The sequence below is a fragment of the Coturnix japonica genome, chromosome 15 (genome assembly GCF_001577835.2).
Source record: "Coturnix japonica isolate 7356 chromosome 15, Coturnix japonica 2.1, whole genome shotgun sequence".
Classification (NCBI taxonomy): Eukaryota; Metazoa; Chordata; class Aves; order Galliformes; family Phasianidae; genus Coturnix; species Coturnix japonica.
In genome coordinates, this window is record NC_029530.1 from 5,526,513 (window position 1) to 5,541,422 (window position 14,910).

At 43.0% G+C, this 14,910-nt stretch overlaps 1 protein-coding gene and 1 long non-coding RNA gene across 4 annotated transcripts; one reads left to right on the forward strand and one right to left on the reverse strand.

Moving 5' to 3' along the window:
• Window positions 1–72: 72 nt before the first annotated feature.
• On the forward strand, window positions 73–11,324 carry LOC107321165. Of its 2 annotated transcripts, XR_004309046.1 has the most exons (7): window positions 73–621; window positions 3,084–3,267; window positions 4,221–4,386; window positions 5,191–5,513; window positions 6,232–6,333; window positions 6,453–6,563; window positions 7,164–11,324. It is a non-coding gene; the product is annotated as an uncharacterized LOC107321165 (long non-coding RNA). The 2 variants fall into 2 exon arrangements; XR_004309047.1 differs by lacking the exon at window positions 6,232–6,333.
• A 151-nt stretch (window positions 11,325–11,475) lies between these two features.
• On the reverse strand, window positions 11,476–14,884 carry RPL6 (ribosomal protein L6). 2 transcript variants are annotated; one of them, XM_015877790.2, is made up of 7 exons: window positions 14,800–14,884; window positions 13,986–14,258; window positions 13,784–13,882; window positions 13,422–13,565; window positions 12,719–12,767; window positions 12,196–12,380; window positions 11,476–11,672 (listed from the first exon to the last, which is right to left on the reverse strand). In XM_015877790.2, exons 2-7 carry the CDS (start codon window positions 14,256–14,258, stop codon window positions 11,520–11,522), a joined length of 903 nt encoding a protein of 300 aa, XP_015733276.1. In that variant the 5' UTR covers window positions 14,800–14,884; the 3' UTR covers window positions 11,476–11,519. The 2 variants fall into 2 exon arrangements, with proteins under 2 accessions (XP_015733276.1, XP_015733275.1); XM_015877789.2 differs by lacking the exon at window positions 14,800–14,884 and adding an exon at window positions 14,685–14,783.
• Between the last annotated feature and the right edge of the window lie 26 nt (window positions 14,885–14,910).

The following is a 14,910-nucleotide window of genomic DNA, read 5'->3' on the forward strand; positions in this document are numbered from 1 at the left end:
CCTCGGTGCCGCCCCTCGGTGCTGCCCCGCACTCCGCCCCCGGGGGCGGCTCCCCTCACAGCCCGGCCCCAGCACCGACCCGGCGGATCAGCTCAGCTCAGCTCCAGCCCGGCACCGCGCTCCGCCCTCAGGGCAGCGCCCCTCAGCGCCCCGCCCTTATCAGCAGCGGGTCTGACTGTGTGTCAGTCTCCTCAGCCCCTCACAGGATGACCGCCATGTGCGGACCCTCAGCTCATTACGATATCACCGCTCTCCTCTGCTCCCCCAGAGTTTCCCCCCTCAGAGTTTCCTCCGAGCAGCCTCCAGCTCCCTTATCTGTGAGGTGAACGTGGCAGTGCTGCCAAGGAAACGCTGCGGTGCATGTGGAGAATAGGAAATACAAGGGAAAATGGACCTTTCTTCCCTCATGTGGGTATTATTGTGTGACCTGCCCTATTTCCATCAGGCTGGTTTCATATCCTCGAGGCTCGGACCCCCAGCCCAAGACAAAATGGTGCCTGGCGTGAAAGTGAGTGTGAAGCAAAGGTGTGGAGCTGAATTCCTCTGTGTGGAGAAAATGGTGCCTGCTGACATTCACTGATGTTCATGGAGACCCAACAGTAGCTGTGAGCACAGTAAGAGGTAAGCAGTGCTCGTATGGGTCACCTCTGCTGGTGCAGGTTATTCGTCATTGCCAAAAACGGTGGTGGCTATGTTGAAAAACCACATTTTGTAGCTGAGAATGTGCTCTACCAAACAGCGTTATTCTGCTCTTTGTATCTGTTGTAGTTTCCATGGAGATAATTAAGAGGCATTACTTTTGGAGCAACCTACATCACTTCACACTGGGGGGTCTCCTTGTTGAACAAGGTGGTTTGGTATCAAAGGCTTTAGTAAGACAGAGTCTGGTGGGCATCTGTTCTTTGCAGTCAAGCCATGATACAGAGGAGGACGGCTGCAGATGGATGTACCCACAGACATGAAATCCATCCCGTCCTCCCTCAGGAGCCCTCCGAACACTCAGAATGCTGAAGATCTGATGGCAGGTGGGATGTGGCAGCTGAGTGCTGGCTGCTGAGATAAGCTGTGCTCACAAGGTCTCCTCAGAGGAATGGGAAAGCTGCTGAGCTCAGATTAGTCACAATATTTCACCATGAGATAGTGCCTGGTGTTATTGTTTTGTTACCAGAGTAGGAGTTTTATACTGTTTTATATTCATCTGGATGCAACAAGGACAGAGAAAGAAAAAGCGTATATACCCATAACCTGTATGCTAGAAAGAGTTCTCTCTCTAAATTTTCTAATACTATTATGGTACCGCTTGGTGCATCTACTGCAAAATCAATACAGACAGCAGAGCTGGGAGTAAAACAAGTTGTGCCAGAGAGTCTTGTCAACAGAAAGGATTTGCCACGTTTTCTAGAGGTAGAAAGTTTTGGATGCAGCTGTTGTTCTGTGTAACCCCCAGCTGAATATTCTTTGTCTCCAGACCTCCCATGTTCCATCCAGGGCTTTATGGACTGCTTTACCACGGAGGAATAGGCCCAGATGGAGAAGCAGGGTTGGATATAGCTGTCGATTCAACCCACTAATTGCTTTGAAATACAAACCAAGGTCTTGCTTTTGAATAAAGAGCTGACTCAGAGCTACAAGAGAGGTATGGGTAACTCTGGATGCACTCATGTAAGTGCAGAGGGAGGTGTGTGGTTAAATTATACACCACCCAGAGGCTGTGCTCTGTCATTGGCAAACCTCTCAGGGCACAGCCTGGCGCTGAGGATCCTGCTCCATGTGTTTGTGTGTCAGGTCAGTAACCTGAGCTGCTCCTGAGAGACAAGCAGGCTGCTTTGCCATGAGCTGGAGAATGATGCCTGTGTTCCAGAAATCCCTTTTCATATTCTTTATTTATTAATGGGAAGACATTCCAAAGTGAACTTTTGTTCACTGTTTCATAGGTCTTTATTTGTTTGAGGTGTTATGCTCCATGATAAAACTGAGAATCGGGTCCTGCCCTGCCTCAACGTGGTTTATTGAAATAATCACTGGTAAATGTAAGATTTACATGCCCACCACTGTATGATGTATGAGCTTACATAGCAAGGAATGCTGACATTGCTTTATGTGTGAAACGTTCAGTATTAAGGCCATGGTTGCGTAATGAATTGTGTGAATCTCGTCCTGTTTGCCTGGCACCTGGTGCAGAAAATCTTGTATAACCCAGTGAAAAGAAATATTATTTTTGTTCTGCATGTCACCAGAGAATGTCAGCCACTGTAACTTCGATGTGGCATTCAGAGGCGTACTGCAATAACTACAAAGAAGACTTGTAGTGCATTACAGGAGATGGTATGACTTAGAAAAAGACAAGAATAACTTTGTGACATAAACCCTTCAGGTGAAGAAATGAAATCCCTGACTTGTAAATAGGTTTGTACAGAAAATCAGTCATTTGCTATAATTATTTTTCAAGCAGCTGGGTTTGGTTTGAGGAGCTGTGGCCTTGCTTCTGGATTCTGGATGTGTCCTTCTCTGCAAGCAGGAGATGCTTGTGATCTGTTCAGTCTCATGAGCTGAAACATAGAACACAGAAGTTCACTATTCTTGCCTCAAAATGGCTATTTCTTACTATGCAGTGGAATTTAAAGGAACGTTGTATTGGCCTCCATTTTAATTCTGGGGCACCTCCAGTGGTGATGGGCAGCACTGCCAGGGCCTCACTGCCCTCTGAGTGAAGAATTGCTTCCTCACATCCAACCTCAATCTCCTCTCTTTTAGTTTAAAGCCATCCCCCCTTGTCCTATCAAAGAAGTGAAGTGGAAAAAAACCCACAGCATTATATAGATAAGAAAAACTAGACAGTGAAATGAAATAAGCATAAATTATAGAATCATAATCATTATGCTAGAAGGTTTCCTTAGAAATCATGTAATCCAGTGCTGTTACCCAAGCTGTGACTACATGATTTGTGATGCTTGTCCCATCCAAAGTCAAGAGTCCAACTACAGCCTCTTCCACTGTTCAACTGTAATTACTTTTAGGGAGTTTCCTGATGCTTAATTGAATTTCTGCTACTGCAATTGAAGCCTTTTGTTTTGTTCCAACAGCTGAAGGCACGGAGAACAGTTTATTTCCGATTTTAACATCAGTAGTGCCTTATGGTGGGAAGTATTTAAATGCTGCCCATCGCTGAGGAAGAATGGCTGTGAGATGAGCAGATCCCTTCGTGGTTGTCCTGAATTTCTGCATCTGTAATGTCTCGGAAGACTCATTATTAATACCCCAAAATAGGTAGGTTTTAAATACAGCTATTCAGTACTGCTTTAAAATTCAACCTCCTTCAAAACTGGTGCAATAAAATGAGGAAAAAAAGTAAGTGGGGAAAAAAAGTCTGCTACAATATTCTGTTTAATGCTGTAAAAACACTAATGTGACAAGGTGGATTTATGTCATTCATACAAATTATGACAAGGGCCACTTTCTGAAGCATTTTTTCAGGGCGTTTAATGTTAATCTGTCCAAATCATGAAGAGTTTGACTGAGATCCGAGGGTTTTTATATCAGTTTTCAAGAATCACTTACAAAAATGCCATATTTTGGACCAATGTGGGCTTCAGGAGCTGCGGTGTTTTCTTCCTTTTATAGAAGGGAGGAGGACTGCTTGGCAGTGCTATTATAATGCTGAAAGTGGTCTGCAGAGGGGAAGGGCGAATAGTTACACACAAAGCCAAAACACATCTTTCACTGGAAGTTTATCCAGCTTAGTATTTACTGCTTATTCTACATCAAGTTTTATATTAAACTCTCGGAATAAAAAGTGTTTCAGTTCTCAAGCAATAGGGTTTCTACGTTTGAATTTCAGTAATTTCATTCTTCATGTGAATTGGTTGAAATATTAATTCTTCAGATCTCCATTGACAACGAGAAAGAATTCAATTCACTGATGCAGCAACAGCTTTTACTACAAGGAACATTTCCTTATTACTCAAAGGTGTTTTTTGTCCCATGGCGGATATCTAAAATGACCATTTTTTTGTGTGTTCAAAGACTTTAATTTTTGCAAAATTAGGGTAAGTTCCATTTGCAGTCACAGACTGAAAGTGTAAATTTAAATCTTTGGTAGTCAACAAATAGGAATAGGACAGTTAAAGAGAGAGCTTTAATGTATTTAAATTCAGTATCTTTTCCTTTTCTATGTCAAGCAGCATGAACACAAACTGTTTTACTTCACCTTGTATTTTCAGGGAACTTAAAATGTGAAGTCATCCTCAGTGCATTGTGTAGAAAATGAATGTGTTAACCTCTGCTCTGGATCATGCTGCTGTCTCAGCACCGTGTCCCTGCTCACAAACAGGATGTCACCTCCCTGTCGTTGAGTCCTGCAGGAGACGGGTGCAGCCATCTGCCAAGGTTTGTGTCTGATTCATTAGATTCCCTGAAATGTTCACTCAGCGCTGATTGAAGCATGTTGTCAAACCTGCCGTCAGACTTCCTGGGGGAGGAGAAGGATGTTCACATCTCCAAAGGCTGATGGAAACCTGCAGCACAGGGTGACAGCAGCTGCATCATGACATGTGGAAGCATCATAGGTTGTACTTGCAGGTGCTAAAGGGGAGCTCACACTCCTTGTAGCCAGACACCCACATGCTGCCCTGGGAAGTCTGCCCCTGTTGGTTACTTGTGCTGGTGCCTCACTGCCCTTATTGTAAAAGACTTCTTCCTTATATCCATTCTAAACCTCCCCTAGCTTGAAACCATTTCCCCTTGTCCTATCCCAACAGATCCTGCTAAAGAGCCTGTCCCATTTTTTCTTACAGCTCTCTTTAGACAGTAAAAGGAATTTCTTGTTCATAACCATCTCTTCTTCCTACAGGAAACACCTTGGGAGTAAAATAAATAGTTAGTTTTCTTTCCTCTTTGGTATAGCAGAAAGTCAATCTATTTAGGAAAACATAAATATTAGTTTAGCTTAATTACATTCATCTATCTCAATCTAAATCATCATACAATAAGGTCAGGAATATTTTGATGCCGAGAATTTAACAGAGATATAATAAACAGAGCAAAATGGAAATGTATGAATGGTAAGTGGGTGGAAAGCTGGGATTACTATTACTAGTGAGAATTTATATGTAATACTTCTACTTATATCTGTACTTCTGTAGTAGCTGTAAGCTTCATTCAAAACCAAAATCTTGCTGAAATGTGTTACAGGTGCAGAACAGAACCGCTTAAGAACTGAATACAGAGAATCATCTGGATGGCTGAATTTGGAATCAACCTCTGCTTTTCAAGAGGTCTGTGAATGGGCTGGAGAAGCCTCGGTGAGAGCAATTGGGCAACTTAAAAATATAGCCTGTGAGGAAGGCTTGAAAGGATTTGGTGTGTTTAACCTGGGTATGATAAGGCAGAGAGGAAACATGGCAGTAAATATGTGGCAGACTGAAGCAAAGAGAGAATAAGTGAACTGCTGGATAGAACAAAATGTTGCGAGCCTACACTCCAGCTGAGGAGACGCCAGGAAGCCTTTCTCATTGGTATGTTCAGCATGGGACTGGATCACCTCCTGATGCGGGATCTCTGCTAGCAGAGGGTTTAGCAATGCACTCAATAAGCCACTCCTGTTGCAAAATCTATTCATCTGCCCATGCCTAGATGGCAACATTGGGAATAACATCCACAACACATTACATTTCATTCCTCTAAAAGTAAGTGACCTTCCATGAGCACACCTGTAAGTAAGGTACAACTTGCAAGGATATTAGAAAATAGTGACTAGAGAGGCTACAACAACGGGGCACAAAAGAAAGAGACAAAACAGGATTTTAAATGAGGCGTTTAAATGAGCTGATTTTTGTACCTTTCTCTTCTATTTGAAATTCACGGATCAGTTCCAAAATCCTGTGAAGCCTTAATTAGCAGGTTTTTACAGGCACTGCAGCTCTACCTACCCTTTTTCCTAAGAAAAGGAACCCAGGTCGGTGAATCCCTGGCCTGACAAAATGCTATACACTGTGCTAATTTTCTCTTCAATGGTGACAGGCATTCAAAACAAACCAAAACTGAAAGCCACTAATTGAGAACTGAATCCACACAGTGCAAATTGGAATGACTTCTCTGGAGAGAGCAATTTTGCTCTCTATGTGGTGGTGTTTTGCAGCTATAAGTGCCCAGAACTCCAAAGGTGCTCTTCCCTCAGTGTCTGCCTCTCCTTCCCTTCTGTTATTTTCAGTATCTCCTTCGTATATTTTCCAGCCAATAATCTACTTCTAAAAGAAGAGTAAGAACTGTTGCACAACAAAGTCACAGCAGTGAGCAACTTGATGGGATATAAATGAGGGAGATGATCAAAAAAAGGTATAGATGTCTACTCTGTGTGGTCTTTTTTTTTAGTGAAGGGACATTGCTGATTTCTAAGAGGCGCAGCCTTGCGCTGCTCGCTATGACTCACCTGTTTTTCCCTCTGTTCCTTACAGCCAGATGGCATAAGCCAGTGAAGGCCAAATAATTCATCATTCCACAGACTTGCAATGGACTCGTCCCCAGAAGAGGCCTGGAATGTTGGAAGTCTTTTCATGCTGCTACAAGTAAGACAGTTTCTCTGTATTATTGTAGAGCTGAGTTTGTAAATGCTACAGTGGAATGTCAAGCGCTACTAAAAACCTGGTCTTGAAGAGTAAAATCAGTCTTATCTGGAATTCCTTTATGAATACTTGACTTTAACAACATAGCTGTATTTCTTTAAAAAGAGCATCACAAGTAGCCTGCAGATAAACGGTGAAGAAAGGTTAATTGCCCTTCAAGTAAAGTAACTCTGTGAGCAATCAGTAAATGGAAGAATTGAGAGCAGCACTACCTGTCAGTCATCAAAGCCAACCATCTATTTGGGGGGCTGTACCAGCATCAATGCCTTCATCAGATTATTGGTTCACAAACAAGACATCAGCCCAACCTTCTGAATCTGAAACAGTGACCATATAATATGTGTATTGTGCTCAGTGCTCTGTTCTTCTGGACTGTTATCATATGACTATGGATTGTGCATGACACACACATAAAAGCAATTCCTTGGGCTTGATTATCTGGTCTAGCCAGGCGTAGTGTGCTGGCCAATGGAATAGCATGAGAAGTTACAGCTCAGGATGACAGGATGGAAAGAATGATTGAAATTGTATTGATCTTATAAGTCCCCAGGAGACAGCCAGGCTCACGCTGAGACACACTGCAGGTGCTTGTGAAATCAGGTGTCACTTCAGGTAAGCCCAACTACACAATTCTTGATGTTGTTTGTATTATTTCCATATTTGGATTCAAGCAATTTGGAGATTAGTGAGTTGCCTGTGTTAGAAGACAATAACGTGATGATGCTGGGCATTGCCTCAGTGAAGTCCTGTTTACTTACAAAGTATGCAAAAATATTCTTTCCAAAAGTAGTGGTTTAAATGAATCACAGATTCTTGTGCACAGCACTTAGACCAAGATTTTCACACACACAAAACAAGCTTTCTCAAATGCAGTTTTTTCACCCTCCCTACCCCTAATGTATGTAGGTTTGCTTCTTTTCTCTCACACAAATGCAAAGCTCCCCATTTTAAATGCCCTTTTTGCACTTTCTGCATTAGTCCAGAGGGAAACAATGTGGATAATGTGCAATGTACGGAAGTTTTGCCATGTGTCTGTCATTTGAGTTGCTGTTGTTTCAGCTCTCTGATTCCAGAGGGCTGTTTATTTTTCATGCTTATTTTAAGGACAACGGTCACGGTTGCCCACCAACTTCTACGTAATTCCATGAAGCAGATCTTCATGTCAGCTTAGTAGGACATTTACACCAGTAATCTGAATACTGGTTTTAACTAAACATCTGTTGTGAAACACATGCATTCTTTTTAGAGCTGTCATATTAGTTTGTACTGAAAAACAGTCATCCTTCCTTGCATTTAAGACATAGGCTTTCTCTTTAGAACTATTTTTGCACATTTCATCTTCGTATTTTATTTCCTCATATGAAAATGAGCCTTTTTTAACAACAGCATACCACATACAGCCCTTGGTGCTATCTGAAAGCCTTAATTTGAAGAACAATTACAGCCCAAATGCATCTGTCAAGTAAGTGAAAGACCTCTAAATCACATAGGACTGACAAAATGGATGAAGATGTAATTGCTTCTGGTTTAGTTTGTTTTCTTCATGAGGTTTTAAAGTCTCTCCTAGTGTTACTTGATGCGGTTCCCTGCATCCCACTCACTCACTCCAGTGGACTGGATAAATAATTTTACCTTTGTGTACATTTCCTCAGTGTTATAACAGCAGTTTTTTATCTTAAGGTTGAAAACAAGCATGTCAAACCTGAAATACCGAACATTCTTCACAAACCCGCCACTTGGAAGTACTTTATCTTGCAATTAAGCTGAAGTTTACACCAAGTTCCAGAAGCAAAGCTAATATCTGCCTTTTAGACCACCAGCCAGCACAGCAGCAGGAAGGCTCTGGGGACTGGACTTAACCCACACAACCATTTCACAAAGGCAGCTAATAGGTAAAAACAGGTGCTCGGAGATCATAAGGCATCACAACGTATTATCAGTTCCCTGAGAAATGCGATATCCCTCTCTCTTTCCTCTCATAAGGATGCTTTATTATAATTACATATCACTTTATTAGGCAGCTGAAGCTAAGAGCACATTTGATGCTAATGAAGTGCTGCTGTGGTTGAGTCTGTCACTATTTTTGGACCTGCACATCTCCAGCACTTTTGATTGGGTGACTATGAGGCTTTGGATGTCTCTAGCTTCTTCTGTGGCAGATGCTCAGTGAAAAGCAATGACTCAGCTAGCCAGGAACGCAGAACTGTTTACATGCTCAGAATGAGAAAAGCTGTGGGACAGCAAGAATGCACACAAAAGCTCTTTATTTGGTGGAAGTACTTTTCAGGTAGTGGATGGTATTATCTAGATTGAAAAATCCTTCTAATACTAACACAGCTTCTCTCTTGGATATCTATATAGTCATCATTATTCCTCTTTTCCATCTCCCACCTCAAATCAGTTCAGAAAAACGACTGATCTCACAGGACTCAGGGAAAAGATTTTAGTGGTTAAAAGCAAAACAAACCACAGCTACTCACAGGCTTTTTTGTTTCCCATTATGAAAGATGAGGGTTTTGTTGTCCACTTTTCTCTGATTTGAAGCCTGAAGAGCTGCTTGGCACAGTAAAAGCATGGATTTGGTATTAACAAGTAGCGCCACTGCTCCCACACTGCAGTGACAGTACTGGGACAAAGGAGGCAGGAGAACCTGAGACAGTTTGTCTGTACCTATGAAGACAGTTAATTACCTTACCAAGTCACATCCTGACAGCACATTGAGAGTCAGGAGCATCCCTACTTAATAAACAAGATTAATTGGCCTGATAGTAATTTCATGTTGATTGATACACATATGAGGAATGTGTCAAAGTAAATCATAATTATAGAAAAGGCTGTTGTATCTAAATGATTTGTTTCCTTAGGCCAACCCATGTAGCTATTTCCTTTCTATAGCTTCCCCATTCCAAAAGGGAAACAACTGAAGCAGGAGCATCTCTTAACTGTTCCCTTAGATTGCAACTGGACAATTGAATCTTGGTTTGCAGACTTTGCAACGTCACATGGAGCTACAGACTATATTGATCAAGGTCTGCATTGTTTTTACCCTTTTCCCATTTATGTACTCCTGTGTACAATTTTTCTTCAAGCAAGATTTTTAAGTACATTGCTTTGCTTCCTTTGGTAGTATCAGCTAACTTGCTTTAGCACTAGCACTGAGATGCATGCAACACCTGCATGTCTTTTTAGTTGATTTACGCTAACAGGCCAGCCCCATCACTGCTGTAAAATCTCACATCAATTGAAAAGCCTCTGACTATGCCCATCATCCATCGAGCCACAGAAAACAGATGTAACTCATCACAAAAATTGCTCTGATGACAGTGAAAAATAAAGACCATCTTCCAGGAGCTGCACAGGGCAGAACCTGGCACAGAGCAATGTGAGATGCACACCCAGCAGCACAGGAGTGCTTGCTGCATTTGGATAAAGCTTGCTCATTGGCTCCCTCTGCTGAACCACACTGAAATGAAATCTTTTAAATTAAAGAGAAAGATGGTGGAAGGGCAATCAGTGCTACATGCTTCCATATTCTAATACCAGCCAGCATTAGCTACAGAAAGAACTACAGTTCCTGATCTGTGAGATCCAAAGCCAGGTACTATCTACAAATCTAGACCCTTCCCTCAATGCATTTGTGACTACTACGTGATGCAATGCAGGCTTACACCTCAGTGAGGGCTGTATTTCTCCCTTTTCTAGCCTCTTTTCACGAAGCTTGTATGGATTTGATGAAATCTTGACTCCTTGTCAAGTTTGACCCCACTGGCTACTCTCCTCTAGGAATTAATGGGAAAACAGATGGCACAGTTATATAAGCCTCATTTCCTGCAAGAGTCTGGCTAAGAAAGACCTCAAGCATGCCAAATTTGTTAATATATACATCCTCGGTTTTTGTAAGAACTGAGCTATTACTATCCAAACATCTTTTTCCAGGTATCTGATAATTGACCCCAACAGAGAAAGTAAGAGGACAGGATGATCTTTCTCTAGCTGCTTTCTGCCATTTCCTAAGACTGGGAAAGTTTGTTGAAACTCCTCAAGTTTCCCAGGAGAGAAACACACTTGCCTTTCACTGACTTTTTAACTCATTTCTGAGACTATAGAATTAACAATCATGCTTTTGCTCCCTGATCTAAGCAGGTACTGCAGTAGCAAGGGTTCTTGCTTCACAACTAAGGATGTTAGAGCCTACAGATAAAGAACAGGAAGTAAAACACGGTAATTAAACCCTACAAAACTCACTTTAGAATATTCCAGTGCTCCTACTTAAGAAAAGCAAGGCATAGCTCTGGAAATGCCTTTAAGAAGTTGCTGTTTTTGACAAGGTTTATGTAGTGATTGATGGATCAAAGCAGCTCATCAGAAGTGCCATTTGAACAAAGCTGCATCCAAACTTTAAAATGCTAATGAGTTCCCTAGCAGGGGGGTGCTGCTACAACCTGCTTTTTCACAGACTCAGAAGATTTCAGCAATTAAGATACACCAGGAGAGGCACTGAGCTGCATGTTTATTCTCAAACTTGTCCTGAAGAGTTAAGTAAATCCAGCATCTCTATTCCATTCCCAAAAACTTCCCCCCCCACAGCTCATTTATGGTTAAAACTATTTGAAATTCAAGTACTTGTTCCCTTTGTTAATACCAACAGTATTTTTATATGAACACCTCCATCTCCAAAAAACCCCACAAAATAAAGCACCATAAAGCCCCTGACTGTACTCGCTCAATTCTAGACATCTGCAGACGGTCTCTCAATTTCTTACTGCCAGCAGTACTCCAATCCTTTAAATAACTTGCATTGCAAGATTAACACAACACATCCAATTATGGAATGCAATGAAGACACCAGAAATCCTCGCTTTTTTTCCCCTCAAATTTAATGTGGTGCTTTCAGAACATTTAGAACACCAATTTGTGAGGATAGACTCCATTTGAGAGACAGAATGTGGAGCGCAGGTACCCACGGAGCTGAGGCACCTTCTTGATTCGTGCAAGGATCTGGGTATCCACTGCCTTCTGGTCTGTCTTACGTTGCTCCGTTATCTCGTATTTCTAGAAAGTACAAAGAATAAAGTTAAAATCCTGCAGAGCATCTTCAGACTCTTCTAGAGAAGTTTAAGGGCAAACCCTGAGTTCTGGCATTTTCAGGAAACCTTTTCTCAACTTGTTCTAAATATGGGACAGGCAGTAGGAGACCGGAGGTGGCAGAGAGAACTGAAGCCACTGTTTGGCTTATGTTGCAGGTAACTGGAGCCAGCAGCATGCTGTTAGCAGTATCAAAACAGTAAAGGGGTTTCTTGGTCAAGAAAAGCATTCAACTAGAGTAATCAGTGCTGTTCAGCTAAGGGAGAAGCAGAAAACAATCCTCAAGTTTAAAAGGAGCTTATCTCAGTGCTAATGTATGTGCTTATTTTAATTATGTTATCTTTCTCTACTAGAATTGAACTGTCCATTCAATTCAATTGAACTGACCACTTAGAATTGAACTGTCAATTTGTTTTGTGGGATTTCCCCTTTCCAGCCTGGTTTTAAGTAACACAGACATTCATAGAGAATAAACAGTCACGTTCCTTACCTCTTTTTCAGTGTCAAAGATCTCGCCTTCCTGGTGCTTGGGCTTACGCAGCTTCTTCTTCTTGAAGTACGCATCAGTGAGATGCTTGGGAATTTTCACTCCAGAGATATCGACCTTTGTAGATGTAGCAATAACGAATTTCTGGTGGGCCCTACGCAGAGGGACACGGTTGACAGCCAGAGGTCCTAAAGGCCGAGAAAAGACAGACGATAGTCACCATTTTTCAATGGCATTTTTGAGTTGTGTGAGTGCTTACAGCTGAAGATCAGAACAACCAACAAAACACCTTTCCCCACTGCCTCTTCATAAGTAAAAGCCCACAAAAAACACTTCCTGATCTCTTCCAGATATGCAGACGTTGAAGCTTATTTAACTCCCATTCACCTCCCTGAAAAACCTCAAAATATAACTCCCCATAGTTACACAAACACAAGGCATGTTAAATCATCCCAACACAGCTCAGTACTACTAATTCCAGAGACAAATTCAGACTAACAAGTAAATATTTTGTTGGTTTATTTACCTGTAACAAGCAACAGGCCAGTACCAAGCTGCTTCAGAAAGACAACACGCTGAAAAGAGATCAGATGTGACATTAGTCCTCATGTCTTGGGCTACACCTCCTGTGACATATGAGAAACACTGCAGCCAAACTATCTACTCAGACAGACGGAGTAGTCTGTGCTGTTGGTACATGCATTAAAGAAGCAGCCAAACAACACAGGAGCAGAGCTACCAACATTTGTCAATGTACAGCTGTGGCAGAGCAGAAGACACAATGAAACTGGATGAACTCATAAAGTATAATTCTTTCTATGTAACAGCAAGCCAAAGTTCTGGCCTTGTTGCAACAGTAACACAGGCACCAGCCCTGCTATTCTGCAGGGTTAAATCATCATGACAAGCACCTGTAGTTTTTTGAATTGCAGCAAGTTTCCTTTATATATACTCAGTATAATCCAGTATACTCAACTGGATTAGCCTGTTTTAACTCCCAGCTCTGCACAGAAGACTATTCAAAGACTTTTATAAAGACAGGATGAAAAAGCCATCTAGACAGAATGAATTGCATTTGTAGATAGATCTGCATCCAGTGGCTGAGCAGCATCCCATGAAATCAGCTGGAAATTCAAGATAATCTACAGACAAAACATTTCCTGCACAGAAGTGCTGCAAAGCTGCTACGTAAGCCAAGGTGGACAAGAGCACCACAAGTTCCCCATTACCTTGCCGCGGTGACGACCAGTCAGGAGGATCAGAACAGTTCCTGGGGTAATAGAAGCCCGCAGCCTCCTCTTGTGCTGGGAAAATGGCTTTTTGCCATGACTCAAAAGCTTGCGTGGAACATCCTCAGTTGGATAGTAGCGAGGCTAGAAAGAAAAGGAACAAAGTGTATCATCATGTAATCCACGAGATAAAACGCTTTCATTACAGACGCCTCCTTTTCTAACAGATAACCTGTCCTTTAAAGCACAGCAACGACACTGAAACAGTGCTTCCTAAACAACTCATTGCCCTGCTCAGAGATGCAGCATCTACTGACACATCACATGCGGCAGCTTTACACCGCGAGCATTTCAACTCTCACCATCTTGCGGACTTTAACCACACGGGTGCCTCCATTCTTGTCCCCACCAACTGGTTTGACGATGGTCGCGCGTGGCTTTTCTTTCTTCTTCTTTTCTATCTGTAAGCAAAGGGAAGGGAAAAAAAATGAAACTTCAAACCGAAGTCACCACCAAAAGTGGTCAAACAGCTTAAATACAGAAACTCAGATCTATCATCCGTACCTTTGTTTCTGGAGCGGTGTATTTGCGTTTGTACATTGCTTTCCTGGCATACATGGCAGACCGGGAGTACTTCCCAATACCCCGAGCCAGGACAGGGTTACGGCTGGTGTGGTATTTCTTAGGCTTCCTTGTCTTCACATTAGTTCTCCTCTGGCTGGCGCCTGCCTTCTTCTCAACTGGCTTTTTATCAGCTGGTTTCTTCTCTCCTACCTTCTTCTGGGCCGGCTTCTTTTCTCCGGCCTTCTTCTCACCCGTGTTCTTCTCACCCGCCATCTGCAGGCAGAGACAGAACAGAAACTATGCAGTAATATAATTACAAAGCGGACAAAGGAGCATCTGAGATCCCCAAAGCCGAACAGAAGACTCTGAGATTACCCAAAAGCTGAACAGCAAACTGTGAGTTCATCCTTTACACCACCTTAAAGAGCTCTTAGAAGCCTTTAAAGTTATTGGAAATAGACACTACAGCGCTAAAAACTTGAGGTACAAGTATAAGGGAATACCAGTCACCTTCCCGTCCCTTCAGTCACCCCACAGTCCGCTCCTCCATTACCACACAGCAGCCCGGCCCCACTACAGCCCTACACAAGGCCCCGGTTACAGCCCTACGCAAGGCCCCGGCTGCGGCCCGGCCCAGACTCATCGCCCCACTGCAACTCAATAAGAGGCTCCCAACCCTCCCCAAGAGCCCCCACCCACCCTCCAGGCTCCAGCCCAGGCCTACAAGCCCGACACGGCTCCCCTAAGGGCGGATGGCGGCGGATGGCACCCGCCCGACCCACCGCCATCCAGCCCGCAGCTCCGCCATTCTTACCTTCCGGGGAGGGAAAGGGCTCTACATCCGGGCACCCGCGGCCTAAAGAGAGCGTGGCGCCTGACGTCACCGCGCCAATCGCGGGGCACGCTGGGAATTGAAGTCCTGTAG

What these genes read in the sequence shown, in the direction of transcription:
- RPL6 (XM_015877790.2), bottom strand. Translation starts at nt 14,258, where the DNA reads ATGGCGGGTGAGAAGAACACGGGTGAGAAGAAGGCCGGAGAAAAGAAG. An exon ending in TGGTTAAAGTCCGCAAGATG is followed by an intron (nt 13,566 to 13,783) that starts GTGAGAGTTGAA and finishes TTTTCTTTCTAG; the next exon opens with CCTCGCTACTATCCAACTGA. An exon ending in CTGGTCGTCACCGCGGCAAG is followed by an intron (nt 12,768 to 13,421) that starts GTAATGGGGAAC and finishes ATCTCTTTTCAG; the next exon opens with CGTGTTGTCTTTCTGAAGCA.